Source organism: Phodopus roborovskii, unplaced genomic scaffold, assembly GCF_943737965.1.
Source record: "Phodopus roborovskii unplaced genomic scaffold, PHOROB, whole genome shotgun sequence".
Classification (NCBI taxonomy): domain Eukaryota; kingdom Metazoa; phylum Chordata; class Mammalia; order Rodentia; family Cricetidae; genus Phodopus; species Phodopus roborovskii.
The window spans coordinates 364,455-385,555 of NW_026126483.1; the positions used below are offsets into that span (position 1 = coordinate 364,455).

General features: G+C 40.9%; 1 protein-coding gene across 1 annotated transcript in view; it reads left to right on the top strand.

Annotated features, from left to right (window-relative positions):
• The window catches only part of Scgn (secretagogin, EF-hand calcium binding protein), a 38,775-nt gene that overhangs the window by 4,210 nt on the left and 13,464 nt on the right, over nucleotides 1-21,101 (top strand). The window contains exons 3-7 of the mRNA XM_051194597.1: nucleotides 4,284-4,376; nucleotides 6,935-7,024; nucleotides 9,540-9,596; nucleotides 10,412-10,489; nucleotides 18,350-18,405. Coding sequence (XP_051050554.1) covers nucleotides 4,284-4,376; nucleotides 6,935-7,024; nucleotides 9,540-9,596; nucleotides 10,412-10,489; nucleotides 18,350-18,405 — 374 coding nt within the window. The remainder of the gene's footprint in view (nucleotides 1-4,283; nucleotides 4,377-6,934; nucleotides 7,025-9,539; nucleotides 9,597-10,411; nucleotides 10,490-18,349; nucleotides 18,406-21,101) is intronic.

Sequence of the window (21,101 nt, forward strand, 5' to 3'; positions counted from 1 at the left end):
AGCTGAGACTGATATTCCTTTGAAATGCAATAGTTCTGGACTTTACTGTTCAGAAAATGTGAATAACCATGTCTTACTCTTCCTGTTTCATGAGGAGCCAGCTCAAGTAGAAAGTGCATTCTAGTAGCTGAAGCAGCAGCCATGCACATGATCTCATGATGTCACAATGACGTAGTGTCTCCTTGGGATCTTATATTTTCTAGCCTTTACTATGCAGCCCCTTTGCTTAACAATTACCAATGGGTAACTGAAAATATACTTCTCAATCTTGACCTAAAACAAATTCTGGAGATTCCCAGCTTGTAAGATTTAGAGACAAACATTTGAGCAAGTTTTTCAAAGTCCCTTTGGACAATCTTGTTCTCACTCCACTGGTTCTGAGAGTTTAAAAAAAAAAAAAAAAAACCAAACCAAAAAACCCACTCAAGTAGGGAAGGTGGCTTGCTGGCAGTCACCACAGGAGCCAAATATAATATTTGCTCAGTGTGACACAATGATCCAGGCAATGTTTCCTGTTTTGTCACTGGAGGCTTTGATCTCAATTCACTAATGTCCTCTCTCACATTTTTCATTTGGTGTGGGCTCACTTAGGAACAGTCAATTTTTTAAACAACTCCCTTCGCCATTCCTCATCTATAATCCTCAAATGAATACATTTGGTTGATGTTTTTATAGGATCAATCTGTCCAAGTCCACTTATTTTAACTATTACTTTAATCATTCTAAATACAAGACCAAATCCATTAGCCTAGCAGATGGCTTTGGGGAGGCTACAGTATACAAACCCATTTGACTGATAGGTAGTCTCGATAAAAATCCAGGTGGCTCTGCTTTGGCTTAAAAAATGAAAGTAACTGCTATTTTGTTCAATCTTTAGTTTTTACTAGTAAAACTTTTCATTTTTTGGTTTGTGTTTGAATTTCCTCCTTCCAAAATAGTAGTTCTCAACCTTCTTAATGCTGTGACCCTTTAAGACAGTTCAGCATGCTTTGTTGACCCCCAAGCATAAAATTATTTTCATTGCTACTTCATAACTGTAATTTTGCTACTGTTATAAATCACAGTGTAAGTATTTGATATGCAGGATGTATGATGTGTGATCTCCAAAGGGTTCAACACCCACGGGTTGAGAACTGCTGTGGATAACAAGTAAGAAGCATTGAGTTTCATTTAAAACTTTTTATTTTACTTGTTTTTATGTATATGGGTGATTTGCCTGAATGTTTATATACCACATGCCCTCAGAGGTCAGAAGAGGGAATCAGATCCCCTAGAACTGGAGTTACAGATGATCGTGAGACACCATGTGGGTGCTGGGAACTGAACTGAAGTCCTCTGTAAGAATAGTAACTGTTGTTAACGACTGAGCCATCTTCCCAGATCCACAATTCCATTTTTATACTTGTTGGTAAGTTTGCTCAACAAACAGGGAAGAGGTAAATATTGATCAATTGACACAAACTCAGTGGCTCACCATATTTCTGGTGTCCACTTCAGGCCTAGAGGCATGGAAAATGACCATGATCTTAGTTTAAAGGAGAATCCTCCAGAATGGAATGCTTTGCCTCCTTTTAGAACATCCTAAGTCTTAAGGAGCTTCCTCCCAAGATGGAAGGTTTAATCTGGGTAACAACCCAGTCTTTCCACACCACCAGTGACACTTTCCAAAGTCTCCTAAGCTAAGTATTGTGCCATGGCTTGCATGTCTCCCTTCTCTGACCAAATAAACGTAACCCCAGATATGCATACCATGATCCTAGAGAATTCAGTATCTTAAATCCTCAGTTGAGAGTGTTTTCTACCTTGTTTATAACTCAATATTAAACACATGTTCTGCACCTTCTTCCTACAATTAGTGAGACAGGAGTCCAGTGCCAGGAACCACATTCTCGACATGATGTTTATATGAAGTTGATTCTACTGACCAAAGTACCTGAACTTCCAAGAATTGGCTTTTAAGCTTCAAGGTCTTATGTTGTTTAGAGCTAAGCAAGGATATCCATGGGCTGCCTGAGTCCAAAGACAGTGATGAACGGGGTCCAACCAAAATTGTAAACTTACTTAAAATATGAGATTGCTTTTCTTGGTCATTTGATTGCATGCTTCTCCACTGTGAACTTTGTAGATAACAATGTCTTGTCACAATGTCAAAAGGTTGGATATACCTGAGAGAGAAAACTATTGTTTAACTAATTGTTTAACTAAATTAGAAAAAAAATCCAAAGCAAGTCACCAAAATGTCCCTGGATTGTTTGAATAATTTATCATTTATAAAACTCCTGACTCTAGGCCTTAATAACTCTGCTAGACACTCTGTGTTCTATTTGAAGTAACAGTGTTACTTCAGGGAAGCACAAGAGTATACTTCTGAAAGTGACAAGCCAGCCTGGCTCAGCTAGTGCCCAGCTTGTGAAATCACCCTTTCTTCCCATTTCCTGGAGACCAAAAGCAAACAACAGGCTTCCAAATCACAAGTCAATGGTGCCTCGGATGCTCTCATATGTTTCTTCTTCACTCTTCTAAATCACCAAGACTAATGTTGGAGAAGCAGACACCTTGACTGAGGGTAGCAATAGACAATGGCCACGAATTGTCATGTTTCAAGAAGAGAAGATGGAGAGTTGGTGTTACTCTTCAACCTTGTTTTACACTCCTGGAAATATGAACAGCTGAGCTGAAGGGATTGGTCCTAAGAAAAAGAAAGACACTGCTGCTATGTTAGTCAAGTAAAAACTGAAACTGAAACCATTCACACACACACACACACACACACACACACACACACACACACACACACACACACACACAGCGGGGGCATTCATGCATTCTCACACCTGTATGTGCACAGAAACACACCTTCAAAGAAGAAAGTGGCAGGAACTGGGAGTGAAGCTAAGGGCTGCAGGCTACAGGAACATCTTTCTGTCTCCTACAGCTGCTGTGAACATTCTGAGATGCTCTTTCTTTATGGAAGACCTTTTTATTTTTCATGCTCATTTCCTATTTGGTATTTCCCAACTTTGTATTTCACTGCCCATCCTCTCTGTTCCGAGCTTCACCGGGGAAGCTTCCCTTCCTTCCCCCTTCCTCGCCATTATGGACACCTCACAGAGAGAAGCCTGGTGGAAGGAAAAGCAGGGCAAAGATGCCCTCTGGCAGCCTAAGATGGAGAATACAGGCCAGATCTGTCTTACTGTCATGTTCCTACAGCTGGCATTAAGTGTGACAGGTACACGGGAGTGTTCAATAGCAAGCGGTATGCCCTGGGTTTGTTGCTGAGTTGAGCTAATGTGTTTTGGGGCATCCTATTCTGGATGAGACAGGAATACTAAATGCCTAGGCCGTTCCAAACTTGGCTTTTATTTGAAGATTTTTTTTTATTTCCCAGCACTGTCTACAGTTATTCTCGAGAATTTCGAGTGGCAAAGGAGGACATCTGGGTTAGTTCAAGAACATCAAGCAACTGCTCTGAACATGTATAGATAGATAGACGAGGATTCCAGGGAGCCCTCCAGAAGCTGAGTCAACCTTACCATGTCATCGTGGTATGGATGGTAGCTATTCAACAGTCACACCTCTTTTGGGCACTGGTAATTAGTAGCTGATGGACATGGAGCCTCTTGAGAGCAGTGTCAAGATGAAAAAACATAGCACAAAGCTTAACTCCCATGAACTCAGAATTGGGCAATGTTTGTGATCACCTCTACCTCTCAGCCCATGCTTGCTGATTCCTTCCTCACTAATTATGTATGTTATATTCCCTGGGCTAACCTTGATGTCCACTAGGGAAGATGACTGAAGACAAACAGCAGTGTAGGGAATGTCATACATGGGATAGAGCTGGGCTATCTTTGGTAACTCGATATCTACTCATTTCTTTGCTTTTGTTTTTATTTACTACCCACTTAGAACTATTTCTCCCCAAGAAAGAAAGCAAGGAATCTTCAAAACTGGACTGTTTAGTTAAAAAAAAAAGTAAAACCTTTGAGTTCCTGTAAAGAACTCTTGTATGTTAGTTAACAACCCAGTCTTTTCTTTCAACCAAATAGCTGATGACATTTAAATACATTATTTTAATGCCCACTGTAGTCACTAAGCTTTTTTACATCTGTTTTAGTAGTCGGGATATTAATAGGTGGTTGGTGGATCAAGAAAAGTCTGTAACTGCTCTGTCTTTCAAAAGAGGCAAAAATGATTAAATGGTTGGAGCAACATGATAACTGGGCTACATGCTTTTAGTGCTTGCAATCCCGGTGACTATAACTATACATTCTTTGTTTCAGGACACTTTTATGGAAGAAAATGTGCAGAAAGTGAAGCAACAGTTAATGACCTCCCACGACATCTCTAAAGAAGGTCACATAGAGATGAAAGAGGTAGTTCCATGACTACACACTCCATGCCTTTATATTCATCCATGAGCAGCCATTTCTTTTAAAAGACAATGGAAGCCAGGCATGGTTACTCTTGTCTGGCATCCCATCACTAGGGATGCTGAGGCAGGAAGATTGCTGCAACTTCAAAACCAGCCTAGGTTTCAGAGTGAGTTCCATGCTAGCTTGGGTTTGGAATGACACCTTGCCTCAAAACAACAAAACCACAAGAACATCAACAGAAAATAAAGTGAAATATTGCATTCAACTGAGAAATTAGGACATTTTAGTGAGGCTGAAGGCCTACATATTTTTGAAATAATCTCTCCTTTGTTGTCTGCTTAATAACTAAGAATCTTCCCACTTCCCACTCACTTACGAAACTGGATCTCATATAGCCCAGGCTGACTTGGAATTTACCGTATACCTGAGGATGACTTTGAATTTTGGCTCTGCCTTCTTCCACCTCCCAATTACAGGTGTTATGTCATCAAGCACAGCTATGTGATTATCGTCATTTTAAGTAGTTCAGCATTCACATCTGTTCTGTTATTAGAGCATTCTTGACCTAACATTTGTCTATATCTCATGCAAATTGAATCTTGAAAATTAGGAAACATTTACTGAGCATGAATTTAAACCTCAGCATCAGGGACGGTTGGAAACATCTCTCCCTGAAGATCATTATCCTAGCTCTCCAGAGGCAGAGGCAGGCAGATCACCAAGTTCAAGGTCGGCCTGGTTTACAGATCGAGTTCCACAACAAGGGCTACACAGATAACTGTCTCAAAAACAAACAAATAAACCACCAAAACAAACAAACCCTCAACCAACCAAACAAATAATCAAAAAACAACCAAATAACCAGTCATTTAGTATGGCTGTGATTCAATCAAAGGATGTAGTAATCTTGAGTAGGATGAGGCTACTGCTGTCTGTGATGCATCTTACAATTTTACAGCAATTGTGTGTTTGTGCAGTGTCTGTATGTGTATGGTGTATGTGTTATAGACATGTATGTGAATATGTGTGTGCACCCATGAGCACTCACGTGAAAGCCAGAGGAGGATGTTGGGTGTCTTCCTCAGTTCCTTTCTATCTTACTCACTTTAGATGGAGTCTCATTGACCTGAAGCTTGCTGTATTGCTAGGATGGCTGACCATCAAGTTCCCAAGATCTGTCTCTGCACTCAACACTAGAGTTACAGGCTTTTGCAAAGGTGCTGAGGATTTTAACTCAGGTCCTCATGCTTCATTTGTATCAAGTGTCCAGTGAATCATTCCTTCAGTCTCTCAATTAAAAAGACAGGAGTACACACTAAAATGATGAAGAGCCTATTGTAGTAATGCACAAACCCGAAACTTATTGATACTAGTTATTATCAAGACTTCTGTATTGTAAATGATTAGATTTATATGATTGGATGTGGTTGTTACAAGACAAGCATGTGAATAACTGGTATAATCCTGACATATTCTGCGACACTGTACAAGACCCACAGAAAATTACCTTTACTTATGGTAACAATTGGGAAAGAAGACAACATATACTTTAACAACTCCAGCCAGTTTTGCCAGTGTGCTGAAACAGTGCTTTGATCACTAGGGAAAAAGACATTACCTTGCCCACAAACCATGTGAAGTAAACAACCAACCTGGCACTTCTATAGGAAGGTAGGCAGCTGAGTGAATACATTTGCCTTTTGTAGTATAAGATGGGCACTAATCGTGTTATAGCCAGAGTCCCAGAATCTAGGCAGAGAGCAGCCATCCCTGTATCCACACCTGGTCCTGAAGAACCCTACAGCACATGACCAGCAAAACATGGCAGTTCAGTGTGAGCTTGAGGGTGTCAGTTTGCAATATAGACTTTACCACTTACTGTGCAGTGTTGACAGCTTTTTTATTTCTGTGTCACCCAGTTTCTGTTATTAGAAAAAATACTAGTAATGGTGTGTGTGTGTGTGTGTGTGTGTGTGTGTGTGTGTGTGCATGTGCGTGCACGCGCTCATGCACGCATGCTCACATGCCTTATAGCTGCTTGTTAAAATTATTTGAATTAAATCAGGTGTGGTAGATCACTTTCATAATTCCACTTGGGACACTGAGGCAGGAGAATTGTCCTAAGGCTGTTCCTGGCCACATATTGAGATTCTGCCTCAAAAAGCAACAAAACAAAACAAAATAAACCAGAAACAACTGACTTAGTATGTATGAACCTTAGAACAATACTTTGTAATATCAATAAATTAATCATCAATTTAATGGCAGAAGTACACATAGAACAAATTAAATGATAAACAAATTCAGCATCATTACCGTTACTGATATTGTTATTTTCTATTGTGGGGATCCACAGTTTTATATCTAACAGGAATATGGTACTTTTTGAAAGAACCAATAATTAACAAATGATCATCAAGGCTTAGAACTGCAAGCTGGACGCTTTTATCCTGGGAGCTCTGAAAATGTCCCCTATAATATGTGCATTACACGTTTTACTTGTTAAGTGGACACTGATAATACCAGAGTCCTTGACTATTCCTCTTTGTTTCCTGTAGCTTGCGCATATGTTCTTATCTGAGGATGAAAATTTCCTCCTGTTCTTTCGCCTGGAAACTCCTTTGGATAACAGTGTGGAGTTCATGAAGGTGAGCGCTTGTTGTCTCCATGGAGAAAGAGGGTGGGACTGCCATCCATTCCTTTGCTGGTCCCTAATGCCCTATGTATGTTTATGTGTATGTATGTACGTACTTACATTTGTAATGAAGTCTCTCATTGGACATGGAGTTCATGTTGAGGAGCCCTGGGATTTTCCTGTCTCCACCTCTCAGAGCTGGCATTACAAGAGCATGCCATCACATACAGATGTTTCACATAGGTGCTAGAGATGTGAACTCAGTAGGTCTGAATGCAGCAACCACTGTGCCCACTGAACTATTTCTCTAGTGCTTTGATTGTATCTTAAATGCCCTTCTTGGTGTTCTTCCTATTTTGTAGGGTGTAACCTTTCCTATGATCCTGCTGGCAATATGCTTTTTTCTGTTTGCCTGTGCATCTTTTTACTTTGTATTCTTAAAGATTGTCTTACTGAATATTCACATAAAATGTTCAGTCCTCCAGTGGCTCAGATGTAATAATACTATAAGATCATTAAATGGAGACTGCATTATAATCTATGTTTCTTTAAATTACTTGCATTCATCATTGTGGTATACTTATATATAAAAATTAGAATGTGAATCACATTTAATATATTCATTTTATAAGTTTGACTAAATCAGTTATAAATGCACAGACTTAAAGGATATTTTTGACTATTTCTCACTAAATATCAGTTTCAGGAGCAGTGTCTTACACTTCCCCTACAGGGTCTACAATCTGATTGTGTCTAGAAATTAAGATCCTGGCAGTTAATGTATTCATTATTTCCCTAGTGCTATGACACAATCTCCAACAAAAGCAAATTTAGGAAGGGTTTGTTTTGGTTTACAGTTTGTTAGTACAGTCTATCACAGTGAGGGTGCACAGTGAGGCGACAGGCAAGTGGTCACACTATGTCTGTAATTAGAGGGCATGGAAAGATGGATGCAAATGCTCAGCTGGCTCTTCGCCTTTTACTTAGTTAGGCCCCTGTCCATGAGATGGTGGTTCTGCTCATGCTCATGGAATTTCTTCCATCCCCAGTTAAACCGTCTGGAGGGACTCTCACACAAGAAGTGTGTCTTCTAGGTGATCCTAAACCAGTAATGTCAGCAACGAAGGTTAATAATCATGGTTGATAATCTTAATGAAAGGATAATTTTGTTTACTAAAAATCAAAACAAAGCAAAACCAAACCTCAAACACCTCATGATGATTTTCCTTGTGTGCCTCCCTGGAATGAATGGTCAGAGGTGATCAAAGTAATAGCACTGGTTAAAAATGGCATTCTGCAGTGTCACTCACAGATGTCCAGCAGCTGTCTTCCAGATTCAGTATGCAGCTGTATCCTCAGTACATCAGTGCTGGCCTCAACCATCAAGAGGGATGGCTTGTCACTATGAGATATCAGTGCCAATTTGTCCCTTCTTTCCAGAGTCAAGGCTACACAGGCAAGAGTCCTTGGAAAACTTTTCAATCTGTTGGTTTTCTTGGTCATTGCCTTTAGGCTTTCTGATGCAGGGTCTCTGTGTGGCCCACACAGGTGTTGAACTTGTAATCCCCTTGCATCATTCTCCAAAGTTCTGGGATTACAAGTATGTGCTATCACCACCAACTGTTTGGTTTGGTGTTTTCTTTGGCAGGTCACTCAGTGTAACCCAGGTTAGTCTAATACTTAGGGCAACATTCTTGCCTCAGTCTCCCCAATACTGGGGTTACACAAGCAACCTTGCCTTGCTCTTAGCTTCTTTATTCACCGCCCCCCAAAGTTCATCATTTTACCAAGATACTGCTCTATCGTGTTTTAATAAGGATCAGGATAAACAAATAGGCCAAACAGATGTTTATTCAGGGAGAAATAGACAGATGAACACCAGCAAGTTCCACAGGATCCTCTCCTCTCTGCCTCCTGCCAGCAAGAGACTGCTCCCAGGCTCCTCCTCAGACCTAGTTCCCCAGTCACTTCCTCTCCTGTCTCCACCTCCATTGGGTGTGGTCAGTGCCACAGATGCAGAGGAAGCGAATATCTCACTACACTGCTCTTTAGCATTTTAGTTGTTAACAGGTAACGATCAGATTTTCCACTTCATGTTGTACCAGATTTGTCTCCCTGGGGCTCAGTTCTCTGAGTAAGCCTGTGTATGTAGTCAGAGCTCAACAGACAAGCTTGGGACACATTTGGCTCCTGTCATTTTCTTCCCTTCCTGAAATTGTTTCTTTGTCTTGTAGGGTCTTTTAGAATTTCTCTCATAGTTGTGACAGCTCAACTCTATATTTAAAGCAGTATTGCCATAGTCTCTTCCATTTTTAGATTTTAATGCAAAGAAGATATTTCTGCTTTATGTGCTGTTCCTAGTGGAAGTCTCTTGTTTTAGGTTTCCATTTTGAGTTTTCCAAAAGAAGGCATGGGGTCCTCTTGAGTGGCTCTGAGACGCATCTCCGTCTCTGCCGAGTTCTAAACAAGCAATTGCTGTCCCCACAGCATGTCTAAGACTTGAGATGAATGACTTTTGTGTGTTTCAGATTTGGCGCAAATACGATGCGGACAGCAGTGGCTTCATATCAGCTGCTGAGCTTTGTGTGAGTGTCAGTGGGAATTCTACAACACTGATGAAGGGTTGGTTTGTTTGGGAAACATACATATATATATGTAATGTTTACAAATATTATAAATTTATATATGAAATTATATATATTATGAGAATTTATATATACAATATAAAAATAATATAAATATGTATAAATATAAAGTATATTTATACAATAGTATATTATATATTGTAAATGTATTATATAATATATAATTTTACATATGCATATAAATTATCTATATATGAGTTTGATTCCAGTGGGCCCAAGACACATGGCTTTGAATTTGTTACTTCAAAAGCAGCATATTTATGTTAAGATTATGAAGGTGAGCTGACAAGATGGCTCAGCCCGTAAAGACATAAGCCTAATGGTCCAAGTTCAATCCTTGGAACCACATAAAGATGTAAGGACAGAAACAACTCCACAAAGTTTTTCTCTGATTTGCAAATACTGTTGCATACCCCTGCATGTTATATATGTGCGTGCACACACATACAGAACAATAATAAAAAGTTTAAAAGCAATAAATAAATGAAAAAATAAATAAAGGTTTAGAAATTGCTTATCATGCTGCTGTCCTTGAAAAAGAAGTAAGTGGAGATTTTATGATAGGTTTTGTGCTTGGAGCTCCTTTCTGGCTTCCAAGAGCACCTTCAATGGCAGCCCTCCACACTTCCACTTAATGCTTATTTAACAACATTTTATTTCCTCCATGAATAAATCACAAACCCACCCCAATAGAAAACAAGGTTGTATCTTATATGCTCACTGTGTTCAATGTCACTCTTCCCTTGTCATCACAGAACTTTCTCCGTGACCTTTTCCTCTACCACAAAAAGGCCATTTCTGAGGCTGAACTGGAAGAATACACCAGCACCATGGTGAGTGAAGGAGTGTGGGCCCTATGAGGGAGCCTGGGCTCTTCATTTACCCAGGAAATGTTTGCTGATGGATGGCTGCATGGGAATAGCCTGGCTCTGGAGCAGTGGCTAAAATTGTTGTTGCCTCTTTCTTGGAAACAGATGCATGCACTTGAGAGAGAGAGAGAGAGAGAGAGAGAGAGAGAGAGAGAGAGAGAGAGAGAGAGAGAGAACTATTCAGCTGTCTTTGGAGGGACCAGGAATGCCCAGAAGACACTAGTTCTTTAAGCACCTTGCTAGGAAAATCAATAGTCATCAAAGGAACACAGACACAAGTAAACATGGACCTGTACCATCAGGACTCAACAGGTGGACATGGCCTCCCACCAGAGTGGTGATTCTACTCACTGAGCTTGTGGCCTGAGAGCAGAGGAAACACAAGTGGAAATGTGTATGTGTACAGTAGCTGTGACCTAGGAAAGTGATGAACTGCTGCCTAGGTAGCGTCAGGACAAAGAGAGTTGATGCCTATGGAGCTCTTTGTGTTCCAGGGAGAGCACAGGTAGGCTGTAGTCACTAGCTCGTATTGCAGTTCATGTCTTTATCGCATCCTCTTCTTAGGACATTCTCAACCCAAGTAACCATGAGGTGATTTCAGTGTCAAGCTCCTTGGAAAAGTTGCCTGTGGTGGGCTCATCATTGCTCCCTGTTTCAGTGTTCACTAAATGCTCTCGACTGTTTGTGTTGGCTTGCACAGCCTCTTCCTGTCTCCAGGGCTGTGCTTCATTCCCATTACATCTGAAGCTTTCTTAATTAGTAAGCAAATGACTTAACAGACAGACTTAGTTGTGTAATGTATGAACATCACTTTTATTTTATATTTTTTAGAATTTCATACACGAGTAGTGTATTTCTACCACCTTTTTTTTTAAACTGGTGTCTCCATGTTACATTTATATTTATACAAAGAATTCCTGAGCAGAGCTTATGAGAAGTTGGAGTTTATCCAGCTGAGAACAGTATATAGTTTTCTAAAATGTGGTCCACTGTGTGTGTGTGTGTGTGTGTGTGTGTGTGATGTGTGCTTGTGGTGGGGGTATGTATATGCATGTGAAGGCAAGAGGTCATCCCTTAGAAATCATCCATAAAAACAGGTATCTCTTACTGACCTGAGGTTTTATTGGTTAGCTGGCTAAGCTGATGGACTGCTTTCCCAAAGCTGGGATTACACACATGCTACCATCACTGTTTTTTTTTTTTTTTTTTTTTTTTAATATAGGTCCTAGGGATTAAACTCAGGTCCTTGTGCTTGCAGAAGCATTTTACCCATTGATCTATCACCCTACCCTGTATATAGGCTTTTAATTGGCTTGCTCAAATGCTGAAACTTATTTCAAAGATCAGCTATCTAAGAGCAGCTAAGTTTCTCAGTCAAAGGCACCATAAAGCTAAGCTTCCTAGATGTCAGCCCTGGACTCCTTCAGAATAATGCCCTGGACTCTGGCCACTCTGAGTGCTGGCCTGGGGCAAGTGAGTCTTCCCAGGGAAAAATGAGAGCTATATTTACCATGATTACCTGTAAGTAAGAAAGACGATGCTCAAGAGAGAACCAAATCCCAGGACATGATGTCAAGGAAGCATTTGGCTTATTTGTTCTAACTGAATGCAGGATGATATTGGGGACCCTGAGCAAACACCAGCTCAGTTCTGGGAAGGTGGTGATCTCCCAGGGACAGGAAGGAGGTGGCCCACTCAAGAGCCTCTGAGATCCTTCTGATCTAAGCACCAGTGAAGCTCTGTCACGGAATAAACACAAAAAGTAACTAGTTTGCATCTTTCAGGGGGCCAGACTAGGAGGCCTTGAACATATTTTAAACATCAGTTGAACAGAATGTTAGCCTGTCTGTTGTTATCTCAATTTAATTAATTTGTAAAACATGAACTACACAATGAATATATTTACATTTTAAATCTCGTGCAGCTTTCTGGCATTTCTTGCAGCTTGAAGCTGTTTGAGCAGAGGGATCCTGTCCATCCCCAGCTAACAATTCTAATCCCTGCTTTCTGCTTCATTATATAGCTTTAGCTATTCTTTTTCTACTCTTCTTCCCCTGGATCTTGAGCATCCTTCAAGATTCCATTAGATGTCTTTTCCTAAGAAATCCTCACAGCTTCCTTTAACAGCAAATCCAGCACCACACTCTGTCTAAGCTATTGTGCATGTCCCTGCCTTAACCTCATAGTCATTCACCGAAGTCATCCAGCAAACACTCATTAAATGCTTATCATGCCCTGGGCATGAGTCTAGTCACTGGAGATTCAACAGTGAGGGAAATAGGAATGAGGAGCTTGACAGTAAACAATACATACAGCAAATAATACATTGTATTGCACAACAGAGTGAGTGGAAAAGTAGAGCCTGCATGGTAGAAAACTGAGGGTATCCTAGTCTCATTTATGTTGTTGTCATAAAATTTCCTAACAAAAAGAAAAATTAGTAGAGGAAGGAACTTATTCCAGCTTAAAAACTGAAGGTTATAGTCCATCTTTGTGGGGCAATCAAGGTAATCAACTGTAAAATGCCAGCCTCATCACATCCACAAGCAGGGGCAGAGAGAAATGACTATGCTTCTATGCTTACTTGTTTGCTTGTACTTAGCTTGTTTTCTCCGCTTCTTTAAAAATGAAACTCAGACTTTTTATTTACTATTGACAGAATGTATTAATCTGCTTATATTTTTTTTCTGTTGAAGCACCATGACACACTATGGCTGGTGCTATTTCCTGCACTCTCATACAGGGTATGGACACCTGCCTAGGGAATGGTAACACCCGCAGTGGGATGGGTCTTTTCATATTCATTAACTTAAGGTAACTCCTCATAGACATGTCCCAGGTCAACTCAAATGTAGATGTACTTTCTTACTGAAACTCTTCCCAGGTGATTCTAGTCTGTATCAAGTTGGCAATTAAAGCTAATCATCACATAGCATCCCTATAGCCTACAGCAGCATCTTATCTCCAAGTTCCTATCCTCACAGAAATCTGATACTCATCAGGCTGCTTAATAAAAATTGAACTGAATTTTCTGATGTTACCTAAGAATCAGTTATGACTGAACCATGATAAAGTAAGTAAGGATTCTCTTGGGGCCCCTTAAACTTAATGTTCCAGGGCCAAGTAGACATGGCACCTGGCAGATGTGAGTTCTGTCACTGTCATATGTTTAGGGAGGAGCTGGGAAGGAAGATGAAGTCTCTTCCTTAGCCATTGAGCTTTCATGAGAGGGAATCTGGAGTAGTAGGGGAAAGGACCAGAAATGCTCTGGCTATTCCTGTCACTTCCACTGTGAATGTCACCACCATAAAGCATGAACCAGTAAGAGGAGTTGAGTTCAAGTTTCCTGTCTATCCTTCAATGCTAGTTTTACCTGGAGTCCCAAGTCTAAGAAGCCATGTGTCTCCTGAGTGCTGAGTGATTCCCCACGAGTGAATCACATTTCTGCTGCTTTAGTGCCTTCCTATTGAGTGATGAAGATGATCAGTGCAAAGTTGCCCTGAAGATTTTCTTCTGAGATTTAGCATGAAATGCTTTGGTTAAGAGATGTATCCCATCAGATGAGTTCAAGTTGACCCTAATGAGAATGGCCACATTTAACAGTTGTGTGAAGAAGCATGACTAACAAATGAGCAGAAGGTGAACAATCAATCAGAAGAGAAAGTCTCAGACCTGTACACTTTGTCCTGTGCAGATTTCTAATTAACATTCTGGAGGAGGAAGGAAGGAAAGGGTGCTACCAATTCCAGGAAGGAGGAGAGACTGTTTATCTAGATTGATATCATTAAATGATATTTAATTGTGTTAAATGCAAGCTAATGACTATCACAAAACAACAAATGGAATTCTGACACTTTGACAGACAGAAATTTCTATGAGGTTAAACTGGTCTTATGACGGGCATGAAGTCCGTCTAGTCTGAGACCCATCTGAACTCATTTGTGGGATATTTTCCCTATGTTTACTTTTCATATGCTGAGGATGCTAACCTGTTTAAAATGCAAGCTAATGCCTGATGACATTATGTCTCTGACTCAAACCATTCTTCTGAACTTCTTGGGCAATGTGGATATATATCTCAATTTTTAAGTCCAACATCTCAAAGTTAGCATACCCAAAACGGAAGTTCTTACCTTAACTCATAAACTTCCTTTGCTGGAGGTTCCCTTCTCCTTTATTGATGCCTTCTCTGCCACTCTAGATCTAATTAGCAAACCCTATCTATCAACTATCATACTAATTTAGATTCTATCATTACCAACAAAATGTTTGAAGCACAGTGGTATGTAAAGAAAGGAGATTCATTTAGCTGACGGTTTAGGGAGGCTCCGAATCTAAGATTGACTAGTCTTCACCTGTTTGCCTTCTGGTTAGGAAGTCATGGCAGTTGCATCCCAATGGCAGGAAAAGTGTATGTGAAACAGAACAGAGTGAGATGGAAGCAGGACAGGCACTCTAAGGCCGTGCTCAGTCTTATAACAACTCTCTCGTCTTGGAACCGAGTCACTCAACATCTGCATTAAGCCCTCCAAATGAGCACATTTCCTCCACTCAACACTGGTTCGATGGAGACCAAACTAAACTTTCTCACCTCAACGTCGCCCCTGTAGACCAAGCTTCCAGCATATGTTCTTTAAAGGGACACTCACAATGTAACAGCAGCTATATTCAAATTACATCATGAATCTGGCAATTCTCACCCTGTTCTGAGCTACAGTGATGGGTAATGAAGAGGCTTCATTCTGTCACTGGTCACTGTCACCTTCTGTGCTCTCTGTTGAACACAGCAGCCTGTGATTTCATTATGCTGTAGCCAGATCACAGTTCAGCTTAAACCCTCCAATGACTATTGTATTTCAGAGAAAATGTCAAAGCATTACTACCTGCTTATTTACCAAGTCAACATTAGCCTTAATTTATCTCCTTTTTATCCACCTCCACATGTCACGTGATAGACTTTTCCTGGGGAGACAAAACACACATGTCTATTCACTCCAGAAAGGGAACCCCTGGAATGCCAACTATTGCACAAGTGTTCAACCCGGTTAACCAGTGAGTATTGACATGAGCAGGTGAGGAGTTGCTCACCAGGAGCAGGGATGACTCAAAGACAGCTGCATTACTGAAAAGCCCACTCCAACATGGGTGATGACTCACAAAAGCCACAACCCCAGAACTCTCTGCACAATTTGAAGACAATTCCAAAGTCTGAGAATCTCTCCTCTACAACTCAGCTGGTCTCTGTGTCTTCCAGGCAGCTTGGATGGTCTAGGAGTCTCTAGGTGGCTCTGCTATTCTGAGAGTGTCTCTCAGCATTCCTCCTGCTTATATACATTTGAGGAAAGGATGGGCCTGGCGGATCTAGTCAATTTTAGGGACTTTCTGAAGCTATTGAGTTGTTGCTTTCTGAGTTTTAAGGAGCTTCCTGCAGAATGGCATGCTTTACCTTCTTTTAGAACATTGTAAGTCTTAAGGAGCTTCCTTCCAAGATGGAAGGTTTAATCTGGAAGGACACTGCTATGTAACACTACCCGGGTCTTTCCACACTACTGCCAATTCCACTTTGAAATGGGCTCCCTGGCTAAGTATTGTGCCATAGTTTGCATGTCTCCCATCGCTGCTCAATACCCTTAATCCAGATATGTATATTGCTTTTACCAATCATTCCAATCTTTGCTTAAAAAGCTGCCCTCTCATTGAGGGTGTCCATTATCATGAGATAGTTCATCACTGTCAATTTACAATCACCTAGAAGACAAGCCTTTGAGAGCGTCTGTGTGTTTTAATCTCATGTGTGTATGGCATGTGTGTGTGCGCGTGTGTGCATGCGTGTGTGTGCGTGTGTGTGTGTGTGTGTGTGTGTGTGTGTGTATACAAAGGATTCTTAGTGTGTAAGTGCAGGTACTCCTATGCTATGGTACTCATATGGAGGTCACAGGATAATTTCCAGTGTGATAGGCAATGTCCCTTTGTTGTCCACAGCTGCATATTCCAGGTTAGCTGGCCATCAAGCCACTGAGTTTTCTCCAGTGTCTACTCCTTCCCATGCCTGGATGAGCCTTGGGGTTACAAATGTATGTATCCCACAGCCCAGCTTTGACACAGAGTGCCGGGGATTGAATCCAGACCCTCATGCTTATACAACAGGCACTTTGCCCATTGAGTTCTCCTGTTGTGATTTGAAGTAAATCTCAGTGGCAGTGTTCAGATGAGTGGGAGTCTAGCTGACCACACTGGTCTACAGTTCTTCCTCAAACACTTCTCAGCCTAGATAGTTTTGTTTTTGAGTTTGCCCAGCAATGGAGCCAGGCCTATGACTTTCAAGGTAAGGTTACTACTTGCTTAGGGCTCAATCTAATCCTGCTTTCTATTAAGACAGAACCCTCTGTAACAGCAGCTTCACAAAGGGTGAGCTGTGAGCCACCCTCAAAAACTGTCATTATCTGACTGCACATACTATTTACATTTAAAGGATATGATAGCACATGTGAGAAGTTCCAAGATACACCTGTGCCATCTGTGACATCTCTGCTTTTGCTTTATGAGACAGAGTCTTATTATAGAGCCCAGGTTGGCCTTGAACTTGCACCAATCCTTCTGTATCCGGCTCCTAAGTACAGGGATTATAGCGTACTATTACAGGTTCACCCCTGTTTTATTATGTTCTATAACAGACATATTTTGATGTCAAAGGTTGGGGAAAATGGGATTTCATATTAATTTCAAATACTAAAAATAAAACTGAATTTGGAGAAGAAGAATGGATCTAAAACTAATAATTTTTCAGATGAGCTCATGCCTCCTTTGCCTGTGCAGCCTCCTCACATGATATGTCCACAGATACTCTGGAGCCCTAGAAAGAGAAGTCACACTCCAACTCATAAATGGAAATAAATGTGTTCCCTGTATATGCCTAAGCCCTGAGAGGTTAGAACAGAAAGTTTTGGCTCTTAATACCATCTTACCTAAAGTTTTGTACAGGCAGAGATGGGCTTTTGGAACAATGGTAGATGTCTTTTGCCCCCTGTTCTATTCAGCAGGGGAATCCTCCATAAGATCCCCTCACCCAAGGCTTGGTTGCTGAGATGCCATAGGTGAATATAAAATAAATAAAGCCCTGACTCAAAGTGACACACCGGATTTTCATCTGCCATCACTATGCAGAGTCTTATTTCACTTATTAGTAATCCAGCAGTTATTGCTGCCACCCACCAAATAACTACAGGTCTCCTTGGAAGCACGCAGGACTGACTGACCTACTCCTTTGAATTTAGATGTGGCTGGTAGCTTGCTTTAGAATAATGAAATTTTAATCAGTTAAATGAGCTGCTATTTTCTTTCTGCCATGGCAACCAGGAAGGATGCCAGAGATTAGCTGCTGTGAGAGGAGAGCTGCCAGCCAGTCCTAGATCTCTGTCAGAGGAGCAAGACATGGACCCCTGTTGTGATAACACACTGAATATTGGTCACTGTGACCCATCCCAACCAGAAGCTGAGCTGCAGTCATTTGGTGGCAAACACTTATTTCTCCTTGGTGTGTTCCTCAGCTCAGCTGGTTTAGAGAGGTACCTTAAGAACTTTCAAGATCCCTGTGTGGTGGTGGTGCACATCTTTAATCTCAGCTCTCCTAAAGCAGATCTCTCTCTATTCAAGGCCAGTTTGGTCTACAGATGGAGATGTGGGATTCTGGGACAGCCAGGGCTATAAAGAGAAACCCTTTCTCACCCCCTTGTCGTCCCCCCTACACACACAAAAGAAGAGAACTTTCAAGATCAATTTCTGGTACAAATATTTGTTGAATTCATGTTCCATTTTGCCTTTTAGATGAAGATCTTTGACAAAAACAAAGATGGCCGATTGGATCTTAACGACTTGGCAAGGTAAGTGGTGTAGAAATGGTGGTAAATTCAGAAGTTCTTGTCCAAGGGTCTGATGGCAACGCACATCCTTTGAAATCTGAGATCCACCCTAGCCTGGAGTCTAGGAGACCAGGTTCATCTTATTAAACCAACTGTGGTGCTTCTAAATCACTTTGGGAAACAGATTCCTTTGTGAAGATAATCAAAGCTCCATCCTGCCTACATAGACAATGTATATAATTAATTTTTATTAATTTCATAAATGTGTCATGAGTGGGTTTTGCCCACAGAGGCCAGACAACCATGGTCCCACACTGTGATGCCAGAACCAAAGTAAAAATATCTCCCTCCAAACCCCAAATCTAACTAAACAAACCCAATGATGATGATAAATGAAAAAAATCTTGAAACTATTACCTGACTTTGGGAATGTTGAATTGTTAATTCAGAACAAAAGTAACAACTGATTGACTTCAGTAGGACTAGCTTTCTGCTGGCCTTTGAGGGCTGACTACCCTCTGGAGTACCTGAAGGCTAGCAGTGGAGGGGGGGGGAGGATGAGAGCAGGCACAACATAGTCCATGAGTCTTCCAGGTTACTTGGGGCTGATAGATTACCATGTGTATTGTTAAGCAGCTTTCCATAACTATAATGAAATGTCAGAGGTAGGTTAAATGATAAACCAAAAAACAACCCATTGAATTATTTCACCATTTCAGAGGCTGGATATCAGAAAAGCATGATACAACTTCTAGAAAGAATTTTTTGAGTGTGTCACAGCATGGTGGGAGCATTTTGGCATTGTGTATCACTTGTTTGTGTGGTCTTCTACCTCTTTCTTGTTCATGACATTGAACCCGTGGCTTTGCATATGCTTGGTAGGCTCAGTGCCTGGCTTGAAGGTTGTCTGTGAAGAGACACACTAGGAAGACTGCCATCAGTCCTGACCAGGGCATTGACTCTTACACAGAAGATGGATTTGTCTTTTCTAGGAGCATTGTCTCCCTAAGTGAAGCTCCTTAGGCTCTTCGTCCTAATTTTTGGTCACTTTGATGGAAAGGGGACATTGTTATATCAGTCAAAGAGGAACAATGTGCTTCTCCCCACAGAGCCCGGCAAGGGGACCTCAACTCTAAAATCTTGTTTCTGCTCCCTCCACCCCACAAGGTTTTCTGATTTTCTTGGGAAATTGAGACAGAATTCCCATCCCACCCCACAAGAAGATGTCCAAAAGATTTCTTTGAGAGTCACACCTCAGGAGAAAAGTCAGTGTCTAAAGGATACATTGACAATATGGGTGACAATAAGAGCTTTTAATCTTCTTGTTCCTTCCAGTGACATCTGCCTCATCTCAGCTTTTCATATAAATGGAATCAGGGGAATAAGCTGAGTGGTAGAGGGCCTTGGTGGCCAGCATCCCTAAGACTGTAAGTTCAGTCACACACATGCACACATGCACACATGCATGTACACACACACACACACGCACACGCACACACACACGAATGCACACATGCACATACATGCAAAGAGAAATGTGAATATAAATGGGACCATGCATGCACTTTTTACGTCTAGCTATATCATTTACAATAATGTTTTGAAAGGTGTGTCTCTGTTGTGGGACCACTGACCCATGAATTTCTTGTTGTGGCTGGGTACTCTGCTGAACACACTCTATATTTTGCCCCTTTATCACTTGAAATATATTTGGATTGTTTTTACTCTATAGATACTATAAACAGTGCTAGTGTGTGAATGTGATGAGCTTCTCCCCTTGGTTATATTCTTGGAAGTAGAACTTTGGTTCACATGGTAATTCTATATTTAATTTTCCTCAACACTGCCAAATGGAAATGTAGTAATTTCTAAACTGCCCCGATTGCTGGAGATGTGTAGTAAGTTTTTAAAGTGTGGAGTCCTCCAATTTTGTTCTTTTTAAAGATTGTTTTGGCTATTCTGGGTCCATTTGCATATCTTGATATAATTTTAGGACTAGATAAGTCAGTTTCTGCATAAAGGCAACTCAGATTTCCATAGATTTTGTTCTGAATCTGCTGTTCAAACTGGGAAATATTGTCTTCCTAACAATATTGTCTTCAAGGTTATAAATAACAGTCGTCTTTCCATTTTTCCAGGTCATTAGTTCCTCTAGAAGATACTTTGGAATTGTCAGTCTATAAGTTGAACCTATTCTTGTTCAGTTTCTTCTCAATCATTTGTTTCTTTTAGATGATATCATATATGGAGTGGTGCTTTGGATCTTATTTCTTTCTTGTTGCTGTGGTAGAACACCTTGAATAAAAGCAAATTAAGAAAGGATTTATTTTGGCTTACAGTTCGAGAGTCTAAAATGGCTGGGAAGGTCTGGCAGCAAGAGCAGGAGGCTGGCTGGCCACATAGTCATCCATACACAGGAAGGAGTGGGAGAGAACAGAAAGGCTACAAGATCATCAAAACATGCCTTTAGTGATGAGCTTCCTCTAGCAAACTGCACCTCCTAGAGGTTCCCAAAACAACACCATTGACTGGGACCACGTGTGCAAACACATGAGCCCATGAAGGGAAATTTCACATCACTACAGTTCTGCTTTGTTTTCCTCTTCTCCTCTCCCTCCTTCCTTCACTTCCTCCCTCCCTTCTTCCTTCCTGCTTTCTTTCTCTCCCCTTCCTTTCTTTTCCTCCACTTCTTTTTGTTTTTGATACAGGGTTTCTCT